This window comes from Nanorana parkeri, unplaced genomic scaffold (genome assembly GCF_000935625.1).
Source record: "Nanorana parkeri isolate BGI_ZX_2015 unplaced genomic scaffold, ASM93562v1 scaffold29, whole genome shotgun sequence".
Taxonomy (NCBI): Eukaryota; Metazoa; Chordata; class Amphibia; order Anura; family Dicroglossidae; genus Nanorana; species Nanorana parkeri.
The window spans coordinates 2,000,346-2,018,193 of record NW_017306297.1 but is presented as its reverse complement, the minus strand read 5'-3'; the positions used below and the strand labels follow the sequence as shown (position 1 = coordinate 2,018,193).

General features: G+C 41.8%; 1 protein-coding gene across 2 annotated transcripts in view; it reads left to right on the top strand.

Annotated features, from left to right (window-relative positions):
* The window catches only part of LSG1 (large 60S subunit nuclear export GTPase 1), a 27,453-nt gene extending 10,283 nt beyond the window's left edge, over positions 1 to 17,170 (top strand). The window contains exons 6-14 of one of the 2 annotated variants that reach the window (XM_018567560.1): positions 4,559 to 4,619; positions 5,470 to 5,646; positions 6,407 to 6,757; positions 8,884 to 8,985; positions 11,415 to 11,558; positions 12,805 to 12,928; positions 14,315 to 14,394; positions 14,484 to 14,657; positions 16,901 to 17,170. In XM_018567560.1, the coding sequence (XP_018423062.1) occupies positions 4,559 to 4,619; positions 5,470 to 5,646; positions 6,407 to 6,757; positions 8,884 to 8,985; positions 11,415 to 11,558; positions 12,805 to 12,928; positions 14,315 to 14,394; positions 14,484 to 14,657; positions 16,901 to 17,080 (1,393 nt within the window). In that variant the 3' untranslated portion in view covers positions 17,081 to 17,170. Of the gene's footprint in view, positions 1 to 4,558; positions 4,620 to 5,469; positions 5,647 to 6,403; positions 6,758 to 8,883; positions 8,986 to 11,414; positions 11,559 to 12,804; positions 12,929 to 14,314; positions 14,395 to 14,483; positions 14,658 to 16,900 lie in introns of both variants that reach the window. The other variant, XM_018567552.1, reaches the window with a different exon arrangement.
* Positions 17,171 to 17,848: the final 678 nt, after the last annotated feature.

Below are 17,848 nucleotides of genomic sequence, written 5' to 3'. Positions count from 1 at the left end.
CCCCCACAGCATAAACGGAAGGACACAAAATAGGATTGGTTCACAGTGTCAGGGAATCCCTATGAAATTGCCATAATGCCTCCTCTTCCTGACCGGCTGCGACCTACCTTAATCTGCTTTTACATTCCTATAGACTTGTACGTGGAATGGAGCAGTTTGGACGTGACCAAAGCCAGTCAACACTGAACGTTGAAAAGACATACTATTCATATACACTGACAGCCCTGGCATGCCCTTTATTTTTACAGTCTTCTGCTGAAAAGCAGGGTCTTACACCAGCTTACCAGAACTGTCTGTTTAGTTGTTCTGGGGAAATGGCATGATACAACATACAGATTACTATATAGAAATCACAGGAAGCTCTTACCCCTCCAATCCCCCGGCTTTGATCATGTTGCATAGATCCCGCAGGTGCAGTCTGAAAGGTGCGTGCTCACCAAAGACCAGTACAATCCAAACATGGCCACACTCCACAGACCTTAACAAACCTCTGCAAACTTTATTAATCCAAGCATGTGTATACACCACACTGAAAAGTTCCCCAGCACACCCAAACCTCTTACACGTTTAACCAATAAAGCTTAGTTATAGAGGTACATTTCCTATAGACCGGATAGAATTTATATCCTCATGCATCACAGGTGTAATATCTAAAAAATAATTAAAAATGGAAATATATATATATGTGTGTGTATATAAAATAAAAAGGCGATCAAGTAAAAAATAACATAAATGAAAATAAAAATGTTTACAAAATAAATTAAAACCAACCCCGCTGCCCTCACAATCTTCATGCGAATAAACACATGCATTGGAGTGGGTGATCCGTGACCTCGCAGCAATCGTGCATTAAACCGTGCGGATGGCTGGGCAGTCACAGAAGTGCACACCACCGCAGATCGCTCTGGTAGCGCCATTACTTTCTAATGGCACCCCAGTCGTGCCAGGCAGATTGTGAATTTTCCCGCCGAATACAGCTCGGGCAATTGCGCATAATTGCGGTTGAAAACACAGTACGGTGCATGTTGCGAAAAAGGTACATGTATCCTTTTTTTTTTTCAGCGATTGTCATGCGGATATAATCCCATTGAAATCAATGGGGCCGTGCAGCAACTGCTGTATGCAACCGCGCATGATCGCCTAAGTCTGCACCCGCCCTAAAGGGTAAATTCACTTTCCCAGGTGATTTTGGAAAATGGAATTACCCACACAAATCTGCCCCCTCTCCTTCCCGCTTTACTTACCTTTTCGGCGAACGGTCCTTCCCGTCCGCCAATACAGGTGTATTATCTGGACCTGTGCCATGTATTCTGAATTTTGCTCACAAATTGCAAGCACTTGTTGGCCAGTGGGGTCGACTGAAGGCGCTGACCAATGAGAAGCGCTTCTTCGAACTGCTAAATACAGTTTTGGTTAAAATTATTTTTTTGTATCGGCACAAGTAGATTGGCATGCGGGACAAGAAGATTGGGCCCCCACTTTAGTCCTTGGACAAGTAGTGGGGTTCTGTAAATTCACTTTCCCAGGTGATTTTGGAAAATGGAATTACCCACACAAATCTGCCCCCTCTCCTTCCCGCTTTACTTACCTTTTCGGCGAACGGTCCTTCCCGTCCGCCAATACAGGTGTATTATCTGGACCTGTGCCATGTATTCTGAATTTTGCTCACAAATTGCAAGCACTTGTTGGCCAGTGGGGTCGACTGAAGGCGCTGACCAATGAGAAGCGCTTCTTCGAACTGCTAAATACAGTTTTGGTTAAAATTATTTTTTTGTATCGGCACAAGTAGATTGGCATGCGGGACAAGAAGATTGGGCCCCCACTTTAGTCCTTGGACAAGTAGTGGGGTTTTTTTTTTTTTTTTTTTAAATTTCTACACCCCTGGATGTGTATGTGTTTTGAAGATATAAATTCTACCTGGTCTATAGGAAATGTACCTCTATGACTTATTGGTGAACGCGTATGCGGGTTTTGGTTGTGCTGGGGAGCTTTTCAGTGCACTGTATACACATGCATGAATTAATAACGTTTGCAAAAGTTTAAGATCTGTGGAGTGCTGCCGTGTTTGGATTGTACAGATTACTATAGTTTAACAGCTCCTGTTGCTTTTGGTCGGGTGCAGCCGTTCCTAATTTTTCCCTAATTTTTCCATAAAGTGAGGTTTTCTCTTTTTAAAGGTTCACTCTTGGCCAGCCTTCAAGTGTATTTCCACTTTTGCAGCCAAATGGGGATGACTGCTACTTTATATTTGTTATATCTTACCATTCACATAGCATAATTAAAATAATTTAAAATTGCTGCTTATATTTTGAAGTGCTTTTGCTTGCTTAAACATTCTTGCTCGCTCCCCCCCCCCATTTAATGTTAAGGAGGGGGCTGTGAGGATTTATGTTGACTCGTTAGGGCTTTTTCACTCCAAATCCAGACCAGATCCGGATGAGTTTCTGCATATGCAGTGCGTTTTTGATGCGTTCCGGTCTGTTTTTTTTTTGGGGGGTGGGGGTTAAAATGGGCTTTCAGGTGTAGTCAAGTGCGTTCCAGAGTGTTTGCATATGTTTTGGTGTGTTCAGAGCAGAAAAAAAATAGTGCCTGCTGCAGTTTTTCCACATGCACTGGAACTGAACGCTGTGGTGTGAACTAGAGCCCAAAATACCATTGGAATACATTGAATGCCTTTTTGATGCATTCTTAAACTGCTCTGCTCCGCACTTGGTGTGAACAAGCCCTTAATCACATCTGTACTGTGCTGGCAGATTTCATTATGAGGTGTAACCAAGATGTAAACACTGTTCTAACAAAGGGTTAAATAAATAGAAGCCTGGCTTCTGCTTTGTATGTTAATGAGAGAAGACTCAGTCTGTACACAGAGACATTCACTTTTAAATTGTTCAGAGTAGCTTGGAGTCCGCCCAAAGGCCTGCTCCAAAGAAACAACTTAAAGGTATGAAATCTTAAAAAAAAAAAAAAATGATTTTTAGGTATGCTGTGTGAACACACAACAAACATATAATGGGAGTTTCTCAAACATGCAAATACACTTTAAGATGCGTACAGGGAGCACGGCATATTGCTTAGCACTTAATTTTTGATCCATGCGTTTCTGCAGTTCACCAGAAGACAGTAGGTCCCCCTGCACTCCTTGCAGCGTCTCCGGTCCAAGTAACATTAGTGGTGCTCGCAGTGACAATCACGGATGGCGCCGTGCACAGCAATTAATGAAGGATGGAAATCACCAGCACTCAGCCAATGAAGTTCAAAAAATAACGTCCATTTATTTGGACTAAACGTCACACATATCGCATTATCCAACGTTTCGGGTCCCTTCATCATGGCAGAGATGTGACATTGATTGCTGCGGTTCACCAAACTTTTTTATTGTACATTTTGAGAATGAATACTTGTTATGCATGTTATACCTTCCTGTCGTATTATCAAGCACCCACTGCAGACTACTTGCTGTCTCTTCCATCTAGTTAGAAATCGGATTCACACTTGCTTCTGAGGTCTGAAATAGAATGGTAATACAAAAAGCAAAGACAGGGCTCAATGAACCATGTTTTAAGAAATACATTTTTTGTGTACCCACTAAACGCTTTGTAAATGTATAGTTGCAAGGCAGTACAGAGAAATTGGATGAAAGCTGAACTCCAGGATAAGTAAGGGTTGCATAAATACAAAAGCCATGTGCAGTAATTCAGCATGAAACTTTGCCTCTGTGAAGAAGCTTTCTGTATTAAGACCAGTCACTGCTGCTCTCTTTTATTGTGTTCGGTGACTGGTCTTGTATCTGCCTTATACTATTATAAGGTTTCAAAAATATTTGTATCCTTTCTGGCCATTGATGAATATATTTTAATATTTTTTTTTTGTGTGCCTGAAGTTAAAGGAGAACTATGGGGTCAGTGTTTTCCCCCATAGTTCTCCTTGGGGTAACGGGAGGACACAAACTAGTGTCCTCATGTTGCCCTAAGTTCAGTATACCGGGAGCTACAGCTCGCGGTATACTGAGACGCCGAACCTGGAGCGGATCCCGACTTAGATGACGGGATCCACCCAGCTGCGTGAGCGACAGCTGGCTCTGCCTATCTAGAGGCAGAGCCAGCTGTACCCGCCCCCTCCCCCGTCCGTTCCGCCAGTCAGCGCTGGCAGATGGGAGAGGGGAATCCAGCCCCTCCCCCTGTCACGGCAGAGAGCCGTGACAGGATCGAGAGGTGAGGGAACCCGGTATGTGTTCGCTCACCTCCCGATCTACTGAGCCGACCTGTGACAGTCTCATTGTCACAGGTCGGCTTAGAACTATGAGGTGAGTGGAAATCACTCATGTCATAGTTCTCCTTTTAAGCTTTAAACATTGCATCATCCGTTACTAGTAAAGCTGAGGTTTGTGTACTCTGTCCCTTTTTGAGTTTATGCATATGCATTTCAGAAGCTGTAGGCAAGCAGCAACCGATCTGGAGAAGAACCACAAACTTTTTCCATGAGATGTTTTTTTAAATTGTGTTTTTTGGTGCAAATATTCTGACTGGAAATAATGTGTGCTTTTTTCTTTTTACAACAGTGATCTAGTGGTACAGATTGCGGATGCCCGGAACCCTCTTTTGTTTAGGTGCCAGGATTTGGTGAGTCACTTTCCTGGATTGTCATAAATCTTTCATTGCTTTCCATTCACTGCTGGGGGAAAATAAAACCAGAGTTGGCATTGGTGCCGCTTTTTGAGCGGCTTGTTAAGTGATGGAACTTATCTGGATCCATGTTTTAACAAACTTGTGTTCAGTCGCATGCACTTTCCCGTCTTCTACTAAAATGGAAGATTTAATTCTGCTTTGTTTTCAGTGTCCATCACAATTCTGCTGCGTTTTAGATTTTATCTGGGGGGCATTTTGTGCTCGGCTATCTTCAAAGTTCAATGGTATTAAGTTTCACTGATTAGCTTCCAAATGGCACATTCATGTTATAGTGTCTACTGTATTACAATGTTCTGTGCTTTGTAGAAGCAGAATCTAATCTCAAATTTAGCACAGCCTTATCGTGCAAGTCCAAAATAACAAATGTTACCTAGTACTAGCATATGTGACCCCATTCCTCTAAAGAAAATCAGAACGGTGATGTTAATCATCATAAATGACGTTTTTGTATTAGCCGATCTTGCCGCATACAATTGTCTGTTATAAGGACAAGAACTTCTAAGATCTGTTTCGGTCACTTTTAAAGTTTCTCTTTTGGACTTTGCCACACACAAGCAAGTCCACGCTGTCTACACCTCAGCTGTAGCAGTATCCTGGGATATTTCTTTGTATGGTGAGGGAGAGGTATGAGGCATGGTGTGTAGGGTGAGGGACTGCACACAGTACGGTTGGTTTTATATACTACCCACTGCCACAGATAGTCTGTCCCAGCAGCTACACGAGCATTCACTGGGGCGCAGCAGGTTAAATAATGTCAGCTATATTCATTTCTCCATTTTTGCAGGAGCATTATGTGAAAGAAATAAGTCCTCACAAAGAAAATATCATCCTAATAAACAAGGCGGACTTGTTAACAGCTGAGCAGCGTCAAGCCTGGGCAACTTATTTTCAGAAGGAGGGAATGAAGGTTGTCTTCTGGTCAGCCTTGGCAGAAGCACAAAGACTTACAGAAGACGCTATGGTATGCTACTTGTGTTTTTTTTAATTTATTTTTTACATGTATGTTTTCCCATAAATTCTAAAGCATATTTTCTACTCTTTTGTGTCATGCACAAAATAGTTGAGCTTGCTGGGCATAATCACTTTTCAGTGGCTGAATTCTTTAGCTCAGCTCATTAATCCGATCAGCACCTCTGCCATAGCCTGTCTGTCAATGGCGATGTTGCTGTGGATACTTGTTCAGTTCTTTAAGTAACTAGGCATTTTTACTAACAGCCAGCCCTTCTCAAAGGTTCTGATCACAGAAAAAGTATAAAGTTAAGCTTTCCAAAGTATAGAGAAAAATCTTTCCGAACCATTTCATAATGTCATCAGAGACTTGATGAATGTCCTCCAACATTTTTTTTGATTTTCATTTTGACTTAACATCAAATTTGTGGAATAATGGAGTTTCCCGAACGAAAACCACATTCAATGTTTTGTTCGTTCGAGAAAATAATACCCAACAGCATTTCACTCTTCTTTTTTTTTTTTTTCCCTGCTGAACCCCTTTAACAAACATCTAAACATCCCTGGGTATGACCAGCTAAGTGCATTAATGGTTAAAATCTGCTTTAAAAATGGCTCTACATATGGTATTTACAATACAATTGCCTAATGCAAAGCGGCACTGACAACAGTTCTTGTAAACTCCAAATGTATCTCACTGATCTGTATTTTATGGCAGTTGTCATGCTTTCAATTTGTGCTCGTTGCTAAAGTTCTGCATGTTCTTTTAGCAGGGTGCTGAGCCAGAGGATGTGATACAGGATAACATCTCAGATGAGGAAGACAGCGAGGATGAGGAAAGTTTAAGTGACGCAGAAGACCAAACTGGAGATCATATGAAATACAGCTCAAGTGATGAGTATGAGGACTGTGAGGATGACGAAGGTTGGCAGACATGCTCTGAAGATGCAGAGGGTGAAAATGAAAGGATATTACCAGTCTCAGCCGCAGGCCAGCCTGAAAGGACTGAACCAGCAGAGGTCCATAACTATAGCCACTTAGTTCAAAGAGATGAATTGCTTGAGATCTTCAGATCCGTTCACAGAGGCAAAAGAATTAAAGAGGAGCAGATCACTGTGGGACTGGTGAGCCCATCTTTGATTCATTTATTTCTCCAGCATTCATCAGCTTTAAAATATTTATTAGTCATTTGAGCAATACTAACTTGTGATTCATTTACAATTTTCAGACTTGTGGGTGTGATTAAATATTTCATTTTATTGTCTTTTATAGAGCTGCAGCTAACGATTATTTTCAAAATCGATTAGTTAGCCGATTATTAAGTTCGGTTAATCGGTTAATCAGATAAAAAAAATGTAAAAATAAAATACATTTTAAAAAATGTTGGGGTGCAGGCTTACCCGAGCAGTCTTCCAGCAACTTGTTTCTGAGATCGGGCCTGTCTATCTGCCGCTGTCATCCCCCACACCTGCTCCTCCTTCTCCCCGCGTCCCTGTGCCGATCGTGAATTTGTGGGCGATGAGCGTGAGGCGGGGAGGAGGTGCGGCGTGTGGAGCGTGGATGCGGGCGGATCTGGCAGCGGCAAGCGTGAGGTGGGGAGGAGGTGTGGCACGCAGCGTGTATGGAGCTGTGAACAGGGCCAACCAATCGGAAGCCGATTAATCGATGATTGAAAAAGTTGACAACTTTTTCAATAATCGATTATGTCGATTAGTTGTTGCAGCCCTAGTCTTTTAAAATTTTTGTTCTAGAATACAAAATTATTCAGTTTTTCCTTTTTGCCATGTGAATCTTTTGCTCTGCTGACGTTGGGCTTTTTCATATTCCTGAAATATTTTTCTTTGTGACAAATGCAGACTTTTGATAAAAAAATATTGATCAGTTATTGTAAGTGGCCTTATGTGCTTCAGCAGTTTCATTTGAAAGTAGCAGGCCATACTAGACCTTATTACCCCAGCCTTCTAAGAAGGAAAAGAGAGGAAACAGTTCTTGTAAGCAGAACAGAATTGTGGGTAGTTGAGCTGGCTACAGCCCAGAGGTTTATGGCAATAAGACAAACTACAGTATGTTTTCAGCGATTATGTACTAAGAGTTATTACTGTAAAGTTGACATGAAAACACTTGTTCTGTGACTTCTGCACAACTTATGCTTGCAGTTCCCATATTTTTTTAGGAGTATACTATTTGGAAATTGCTCACTTAAAGGAGAACTATGAGGTGAGTGATTTCCACTCATCCTCATAGTTAGAGCCGACCTGTGACGAAGCTGTCACAGGTCGGCTGTATTGATCGGGAATTGAGCAGAAACATGCCGTTGATCCGCTCACTTCGCAAACGTTTACATGCAGTGAGTGGTGACTGTCAAGTCACCACTCCCTGCAGGGATTCCCCTCTCCCCTCTCTAATCCTCCAGCGCCGAGTGGAGGGGCGGGCACAGCTGGCTCTCTAGATAGGCAGAGCCCGCTGTCACTCGCATTGTTGGGTGGATCTTGACCATAATGTCGGGATCCGTCCTGGCTGCGGCGCTCTCAGTATATCGCGGGCGTTAGCCCGCTATATACTAAGCTTTGAGTCACGGGAGGACAAAAAAAAAAAAAAACACTTACCCCATAGTTCTCTCAATTTTATGACTGACTCTGCTGAGTGACTGCTAAGAGCAGGATAAGCCGCCTAGAGGTTTTATTTTTTTATGTTTTTTATTTTTTTCAATAGTTACTGATTCGGCTTGCACATACATTGTCGAATATTTATTTCCAATGCTTTTTTTTTTGTATACATCTGCACACCCTGCATTTTGAAAGTCCTTTTGCTGTTCTGTTACTTCCTTGTTCATGAATTTTGAATATGCATGAACTATTTGCATAGTCTGCCATAAAATAAAGATAACCACTTAAGTGAGCTACTTTTAATCTCCATATGAAATACCCCCTAAGAAAATGTGGGACCCTTAAGCATTTTATGTGCATGTCACAACAAAAGTGTTTTTGAATATGCATGTAAAAGCAGATAAAATAAGCCCCCAAAAAGCCAATATATTACCTCTAAATAAGGCTGTCATGGGGCTTCACTGCTTATTTATTTAGCCACTTCGTGCTGCAGTGGCAGTAATTAGAGGTGCTCAGATGGGTTCAAGATCCTTGAAGAACTGATCCTTAATTTTTCCAATCTTTTGGAAGTTTTTTTTTTTTAATGCATTATAAGATAAACTAGGTTTGCTTCAAAAATGTTATAACTTTGGTTTTTTTGGTAGGTGGGTTACCCCAATGTTGGCAAGAGCTCAACCATTAACACGATACTGGGGAACAAAAAGGTTTCTGTTTCGGCGACTCCAGGACACACAAAGCACTTTCAGGTATTCAATGTGGAGTTCATCCGTCCATCTGCAAAACATGTATGAGGGAAAAAAAAGATCTACACTTTAAACCCTTTGGAACCAATACAATAGTTGTCCAGCCCGGTAAGGTAGATTGTGTTCAACAGCAAAACCCCTGGAAGTTAGTAAGGACGCACTTGAATGGTCTCTCTGTCAGAGGCTGATGTGTTTATTCCGGAGGACAAAGTAGTAGATCACCAGCACTCGAAAGATATCGCCCGAGAAAGTGACCCTGCTTGGCCATGAAACGTTGGCTATCTGATATATATGTGACGCTATATATCAATAAATACAAGGATTTAAAATGATATCTTTCGAGTGCTGGTGAACTACTACATTCTCAGCTTGAACATGCATGGCGCCATCCGTGTTTTATCACTATAAGCACTAAGGATGGGCTCGGGCGTGTTCGCAGCTCCACGTGCCGAGCCCGCCAGGAAGCTGACAGCGCCGCAGCGCCAATCACAGGCACTGTGACATTTCTCGATCTCTGCTGAACATGCATGGCGCCATCCGTGTTTTATCACTATAAGCACGAAGGATGGGCTCGGGCGTGTTCGCAGCTCCACGTGCCGAGCCCGCCAGGAAGCTGACAGCGCCGCAGCGCCAATCACAGGCACTGTGACATTTCTCGATCTCTGCAGCTGCGGACCGGGAAAATGTCTCAGTACCTGTGATTGGTGTTACGCGCTGTCAGCTTCCTGGCGGGCTCGGCACATGGAGCTGCGAACACGCCTGAGCCCATCCTTAATGAGCACCACATCTTCTACCGGTTCTAGACGCTGAAAGGAGTGCAGGTGATACTTCTACATTCTATTCTGGAGGACAGATTTCTAGATACATGAAAGAGGGACTGTGCGTCTAGTGATGGGCAGTCTTCTAAACTGCTGAGCCATATTCAGGCTAGTATGTTATGACTGGCATCATTGCCTGTGTAGTCATTGGTATTTGAAGTGACAGTTTAGTAATTACAATGATGCCAAACCCAATTATCATCTTTAATTATAGCGACAGCCATCTGTATGTTCCTTAAAGCTCTGCATTGCTTTTCATGGATACTCGTAGCCACTGTAGTAGAACCTTACAGTGTATTTCCACTTCTGCACTCCAGGACTGAAAAATCCTGCTTAGTTTTTACTGTCTTGAAGACCCTGCCTGTATTGTGCTGGCAGATTTAATTGTCACTTGGAAGCTAGATGAGCAAGATGCTCTGTCCTAAATAAGGGTTAAGGCCCTGAGGACTTTGAGGGGAATTTATCAAAGTTGGAGGAGCAGTTTCCCATGGCAACCAATCGGCTTCTATCTTTCATTTTCAAAGCTTAAAGATGAACTCCAGGAAATGTTATTAATCCTTACAGTGGGGCTACCCCCGCACTGCAAGGGTTAAATGCTCGTTTGTGTCGAGGTAAAAAAAAGTTTTACTCGCCCAAAGCTCGGAGCTGGCTTCTTAGACCGGTCCTTCCAACATCTCTCCCCTTCCTCTGCAGTGGTGTAAGGTCCTGTAAATCATAATTTCTATACACCGTGTCTAGCAGAAGATTCCAATGCTGCAGGGAGGGAGAGACAGGCTGGAGGGAGCGCTGTAACAGCTGGCCATTGCTGCAGGTGAGTATTACTTTGTTATTTGTGAACCCACTGCAAGTGTTCTTCTTTTAAGCAAACAAAGTTGAGAAAAGTTGATTGGTTACTATGAGCAACTGCTGCATATTTTGTCTGCTTCAGTTTTAAGAAATTCCTCCCCATTGTATGGTAACGAGGGGGAGCTCAGTCTATCCCTAGTCTTTCTGTTAGGACAGTCAGTCTCCCGTTACTGGAATTGAGAGAAGCTTGTAAATGTCTGCAACTCAAAACATCCAAAAGGTAAGATCTTTTTTTTTAAAATATGTTTTTGGATATCCTGTGTGTACCCTAAATTTTGGCTACAAAAGTGCAAATACACTTTAAAGTATATATTTTAGGGGGCAAACATTAAAGTGAACCTGTCAGAAACCTGGATAACTGAAACTAAAAATGTATAAGAAGAGTTTACCACCAGTAAAGGCCGCATGTCAAGATTGGTTGATTCATAAATAGAGGCAGTTGAAGTATTGGCATACTTAAACCTTTCATCAAAGTTGGCTGAATCCAATGCCCTCTTTACTTCTGCGCTTCACTGCTGACGGAGGCTAGCTCCACTGTCTATCTCTAGATCTACTGACCTTTGTCATATGCAATTATCACTGAAGGTAGCCCTTTGCTTGTCATCATATGCTTGGTCCATAATACGTTGTAATATCTGTGTTTATTTTTTCTCTTATTTCTATTACTTTGTAAAATATTTTGGTGCAGACTTCTCTTGAGAGCAATGCTGGATTGACATTAATCCTATACAGTATTATAAAGATGTCTGTCACTTTCTTCTGTTGTAGACACTGTATGTGGAGCCTGGCCTCTGCCTCTGTGATTGCCCTGGTCTTGTAATGCCATCCTTTGTCTCCACCAAAGCAGAGATGATATGTAGTGGCATTCTGCCGATTGACCAAATGCGAGACCACATCCCACCAATCTCACTCATATCCTTTAAAGAACAATTCAAAATAATGCTGAACTCTGTCTAAAAGGCATTTTTATTTGGAGTATTTTAGTGTTCAAATAATTTTTTTTTAATACATTTATTTTGATACCTTTTCTATTAAGTTACATGTATATTGCAGCCTTGCGTGGTATGGAGTTTAAAATTGCCGTTTTATTTAAAAAAAAATGTATTTGGGAAATTTGCAGCTCCACCTAATTGCACACGGTGTATGAAACCTCCATATTGCCAGGCTGATTGCAGCGGTCAGCAGGTTGATGTGTGTATGGCTGCCCATTGCCGCCTCACTTGCTTACTAATCTTAAGGTGCCCATACACCTTACGATTATCGGACGATTTTCGTATGCGATCGACTTTTCGGCCGATAATCGTATGTGTGCATTGCAGTGTCCGACCGACAGTACTGTACAACCGTACGACTTTTGACGGTCAAGCATGTTTGAAAACTTTGCTAGATTGTACGATTGTCGTAAGGTTGCTGGCGTTTCCGTCCGTCAAAAGTTGTACGATCTACACTGCGCTTGCACTAAAACGAAAATACGGCAAATCAATTACCGCATTTCGTCCAGGTGCTTTTCGTTAATTACGGCTAAATTAATCTTGCGATCATCGGGGCAGGATGGGGCTGCCATACGAAAATCGTACGACTATTTGATCATCGGACGAAAAGTTTTGTCCGATAATCGTAAGGTGTATGGGCACCTTTTTAAACTAGGTCAGACCTGCTCGTTGGAACAGACACAGCTGTCAAGTACGTTCACTCATGAGATGTGGTGTGTGGGCTAAAGTGCTGGTGATATGTGAGGTGGTTTATCTTGCAGCACCAATCTTTTCAGATACTGGATGTCAGGATACCATGAACAATTCCTATAGGATAGATTATTTCCCTGAGATGCACAGCCTTGGTCCATCTCATGTAGGGAAGAATGTTTTAATATGACCTTTTAAGGAAACCCGTCATTATTATAGATTTTAATTTATATCGGTCATTGAAGACCAGTATATTTTTCATTGTATTTTCTAAGGTGCTCATCCCATTTTTAGTATGTTAATAATATTTAGTAATTATTATATCATAATGTTAGTAAGAGTAACCTTGGGTTATGTCGTTTCCTCTTCTACTTTGTTGAAATATGACTCGCAACATAATTATTTTCAGCTTTGACAAGTTGCTTTTGTTATAAATTTCCTGTTTATTGGTGTCTAGTATTTCTTAACTAACATACATTGCGCAGCGGATCCCGCGATATGTATTAGAGGCCATTTATGGAATCAATATTATCAGACCTAGGGAGGATGAAGATCAAGACCGTGCTCCAACCTCAGAGGAGTTTCTCTCTGCTTATGGGTGTAAGTTCTAGCTTAGCCTGTTGTCCACAAATGCAGCATTTTACAGCTAATCCTAATCTCCGATAAGGAAATAAAACTCTCTTATCTATGGCATAGACATAACATGGTGGTGGTCTAAATCGTGCAATGTTTGTATGTATTTGCTTATTAAGAAAGTTCAATAACGTAAAATGATCCTAGCTACATACCACCATTAGGCCTCATTCACACTGCCACACATCTACGTGCGTGTTGTACCATATGCAGCATATGCAAATAAATGGCTCCATACACATAGCTGCGTATGGAGCTGTATATTTGCGTAGCGTAAAAATGCGCAAAAACAGAATGGAACCGAGATGCGTATTTTATGCGCATACGCACGTTTGCACGCGTATACGTACGTGCGTACAGTTCATTAAAATTTCTATTACGAATGATGCATTCTGGGATTGCATATAGTGCACGCATGTACGTGCGAATACATACGCGTATATACGCAATATACAATTTTGCTCTTGCGTTGTGTGTGAATGAGGCCTTAGCATCAATCCTATAATTGTTTTCAGTCCTCCTGAAGTGTTATGGCTGCTTTCCATTCTGTAAACAGTCCTTTTTGCTCATACAAACAGGAGAAAAGCTGTCCGCACACCGGATTCCGCTGGAATGGTTTATTGAAGCTTGTACCACATCACTGGTGCCCTGCTCCAGACACATCAGAGGGAGTGGACCTTGGGTGGGAGACCAGTGATGTGGTACAAACTTCATTAAACGATTGCATTTTGTACCACAGCTTTTCTTGTGATTGTATGAGCTCATGTTGGAGTGAGGATGTACTCCCAGCGGCAAACGCCCGGCTCATTCCTTCCCTGAGCCATGGAGGAGCAGCGCTTCTTTTGTGTGTTGTCCTTTTGGCTTATTGTATCCAAAGATGGATGAACATTTGTACAGAATATGCATACGTGTTTTCTGTACCTGGAAGCATTGTTTTCATATTATCTGGTCCCCTTGTATATGTATTCCTAACCATACAGTTTTCTTGTAGAGAAAGTGTTTAGATTTAATTTAAGGCTCTTTTGTACAAGAGATAGATGGAATGAATAACCAACCACGAGTTTGGCAAGCACTGGCTTTTGATACATGTGTACATGAGATGGCATGCTGCTTCATTACTTTCTGTCCCACCACCTTTGTCTTTGTATAAACAGGTACACTCCGCTTATTTGAGCATGCATGCTTATGTAGCTACTGGATGATAGTGAAACCAGGGGGATGGCTGTTTGTCTGTCACCGAATGGCCTTACAAAGAAGCTTCTCCTATCTAGTTCTCTGAATGCAAATTTACTTAATAAAGGAACAGAATTCTGTTTGACATATACAAGTAATGAAAATGTTGTATTCTTGCAGATATGAGGGGATTCATGACTGCACATGGGCAGCCAGATCAGCCAAGGTCTTCAAGATACATTTTGAAGGACTATGTCAATGTACGTTTCTCATGTTTTTTATTAGAAGCTTAAAAATAAAAGTCTGGATTATTTATCAGAACCATATAAACAGTGTATTTCTCTCTTAGGGAAAGCTACTATATTGTGACTCTCCTCCTGGAATAGATCCGTCAGACTTCCAGCCTCAGCACGCTGCATATCAGGAAAGAAAAGCTGAATGTTCTGGAGCTGAGACAGGAACTCACAGCAGCAAGAAAGTCAAACACATTGAAAACGTGGTAGACAAAAACTTTTTCCATCAGGTACAGTTCATGAATCTCTATCTTCTCTTCACTTTTACAAAAATGTTTTTTGTTGTGCCAGTGAAATAATACATGTTTAGCGTTTTACAGAGCAGTCCCAGTGAAAAGAGTCCTATTGCTGCAGAATGATAAACCAGTATTTAGTTATGTCATAAAATCAGTGGTTTGCCTGGCTTCTTGCTGGCATCCTGAATGACTTGAACATCAACCTTGGCTTGTATGTGCTTGCACATATTAGTGATAATTACACTTCCTGCCCCTTCAGAAAAGAAGACTAGTTTCTGTCAAAATAGTTTTTGTAGCACAACAGAAACCCTGCACCAATTGCCATTTTACTCTCTGAACGCATCAGATCCACATTACTGAAGCCAATGTTGACCTACCAGATGAACACAATTTTCCAAGATCCATGAAGTGTGATCTGCCTGTTTTGGATACAATTTAGATGGATTAAGTAGTTCCTTGTACTACATAGCTGTCATTCAATGTTGCTCATCTGTTCATTAAGACTCCGACTCTGTATATCTAGCTTAAAGGAGAACTATGAGGTGAGTGATTTACACCCATCCTCATAGTTAGAGCTGGCATGTGACATTGAAACTTTCACACGTTGACTCTATAGATCGGGAAGTGAGCGAACACATAACGTTGCTCGCTCACTTCCCGATCATCTTCCTGCAGTGAGCGGTGACTATCAGTCACTGCTCCCTGCTGGGATTCCCTCCTCCCCTCTCCGATCCTCCAGCAATGACTGGAGGGATGGCTGGGGTAGGGGGTGGGCACAGCTGGCTCTGCTTCTAGATAGACAGAGCCTGCTGCCTATCAGCCAGCTGGGTGGATCTCGACAGTATTGTCGGGAGCCATCCCGGCTGCGGCGCTCTCAGTATATTGCAGGCAACAGCCCACTATATATTGAGCTTTGGGTCACGGGAGGAGGTTAGTATATGTCCTCCCGTGCCCCTAAAGAGAACTATGGGATAAAAAGGATACCCCAAAGTTCTTTTTAAAAGGCTTAGTTCACTGATTTTATTCTTCCTCCTTTTTTTGTCACTTGAAGTTTAACTATGTGCAGGTATAATAGTGTAATACCTCCTTACCTGAATATTGGCAACACAATCGGTAAGTACAGGGCCAGGCCTGTCGCAGCTATAAGTAGAAAAGCCTGATCGTTGGTAGAGTCCACAAGACCTGTGCCTCCTGGATGTGGCGATGGCCTGTCAGGAAGCAAAAAAAAAAGTGGCTGGAACACGGGCAGTTCACAGCGGCACAGAAGCATTCCTGAGAAGGAATATATGCCCTATTCCGTGCCTGAGTCATGCATTCAATCCAGGGAATTATTCCTCTGATGGCTCTGCATTGCACTGCGTTGTCACATGGGCGCTACAGAAAACCCAGTTCTTGGTGTCCATTCTTCTTAATTTCTCTGTGGAGAAGATGCAGATGCACTGCAGTCAGAGAGGGTGGGTAAGTGCGAGAGTGCAAAATTGGCAATGGCTTGAGCACACAACGCCATACCAAAGGCTTCATTTCATAATGAAAATTAAAAATCTACTCTGAAAGGTGAACTAAGACTTTTAAGTATCCAGGTATTTGAAAGCAAACCTTTTCTGTAACAACCAGATTCCATTCCGGTTGGAACTATACAACAACCTGCAAGGAAAGCTGTAGGGGTTATAAAATCTCAGTTGGCCTAAGAAATTAAAAGTAGGCCTTGAGAAGATGCCTTAAACTCAACTTTGTTCATCCCGGGAGCCCCTGAACTCAGCCATCTCTCATGAGACGGGTTTGACACTCCTGTATCCCTACGTGCAATGTGCTCTGCCTTCTGTATGACCAGTGCAGGAGTGCTCACTGAAAAGGTTCTCGGAATGCATGTACAGAGAGAATTATGAAGGTTGCCACGGCTGATCCTTGGCGGTCTCTGGTTTCTGTACTTTGAGTTAGTGACTGGTAGCAACCATTGTCCATTGTGTAACAAGATTGTGGCCAGCTTTAGGAAGAACAGAATATGTACATGCAGACCATGTGTGTATTTTGATTTAACCTGAACATTTATAGGAAACTTGTAAAGTTGTCAGCAATACATAAACTGTATTTGTGGAAATGTGGAATAAGAAAGACCGATTACCGTTACATCTAGGAGTTAATTGATTGGTAAATATAAAAGTAATGGAAGTTGGACTGCTAGTTGTTGGCTCATAATATAACATAACATTTTGTCCTGCAATTACTTTTTTTTTCAGGAGAACGTCCGTGCTCTGACCAAAGGTGTGCAGTGTGTGATGGGATACAAGCCGGGCAGTGGCCCTATACCATTAGCTACAGTCAGCACAGAGACTATATCAGGAAAGCCTTGGAAAAGGCATGGAAACCAAAACAAGAAGGAGAAGATACGGAGGCTTAACAAGCACCTGGATGCTTGACAAAGTACTAAAAAAACCTCTTAATAATGGAACCAAAAACTATACTTTTAATTGTGCCAACCAGATTTGACTGATTTTTAACATTCAAACCAAATTAACTAAACTAAAGTCTTTTGGTTTTTCCTTTTTAACTAGATTATTCAGAAAAATACTGTATACAGGACCATGGGAAAGGGAGAAGATGTGCTGTGATAGTAGACACATACTCTGGGTCTTATTCATCAAGATGTAGTATTTATTTAGAAAGTGTTTCACTTGTTAAGATCAAGTAATCTCAATCAAAAGAAATCTCAAATGGGCACAGTAATAAAAAGCTGACAGGTTTATGTCCCAGCAATCTACAGCACTGTAACAACTTGCAATCTCTATATGACAAATTTAAAAAAAGAAGCATTGGAAGTCTTGCAAGCTACGTTTATCTTATTGCGTGCAATACTCTACCCATGTGTTTGGTTTGCCCTGTATAGCTTTCAGATTTTAAAGACATTCTTGCAGTAAGTTTTATCTACCTCAGATTTACAAGTAGCACCCATCACAATCTCTGTACAGCACGTGAAGATGGCCTTGAGATGTTATAACGTACAATGACATGTTGTAGGCCATAGCAAACAGCTGGTGAGTTAGCAGCTGACCCCTTCTACATATCATTCTTGATTTATTTACTCTGAGTCGCTGCACATCATTGATCTTGGTGTCCTATTGTCAAATTACAATCCTTGATCTTGGTGTCGTATTGTTGTGCTGTACCATCTATTTAAAATGATCTGT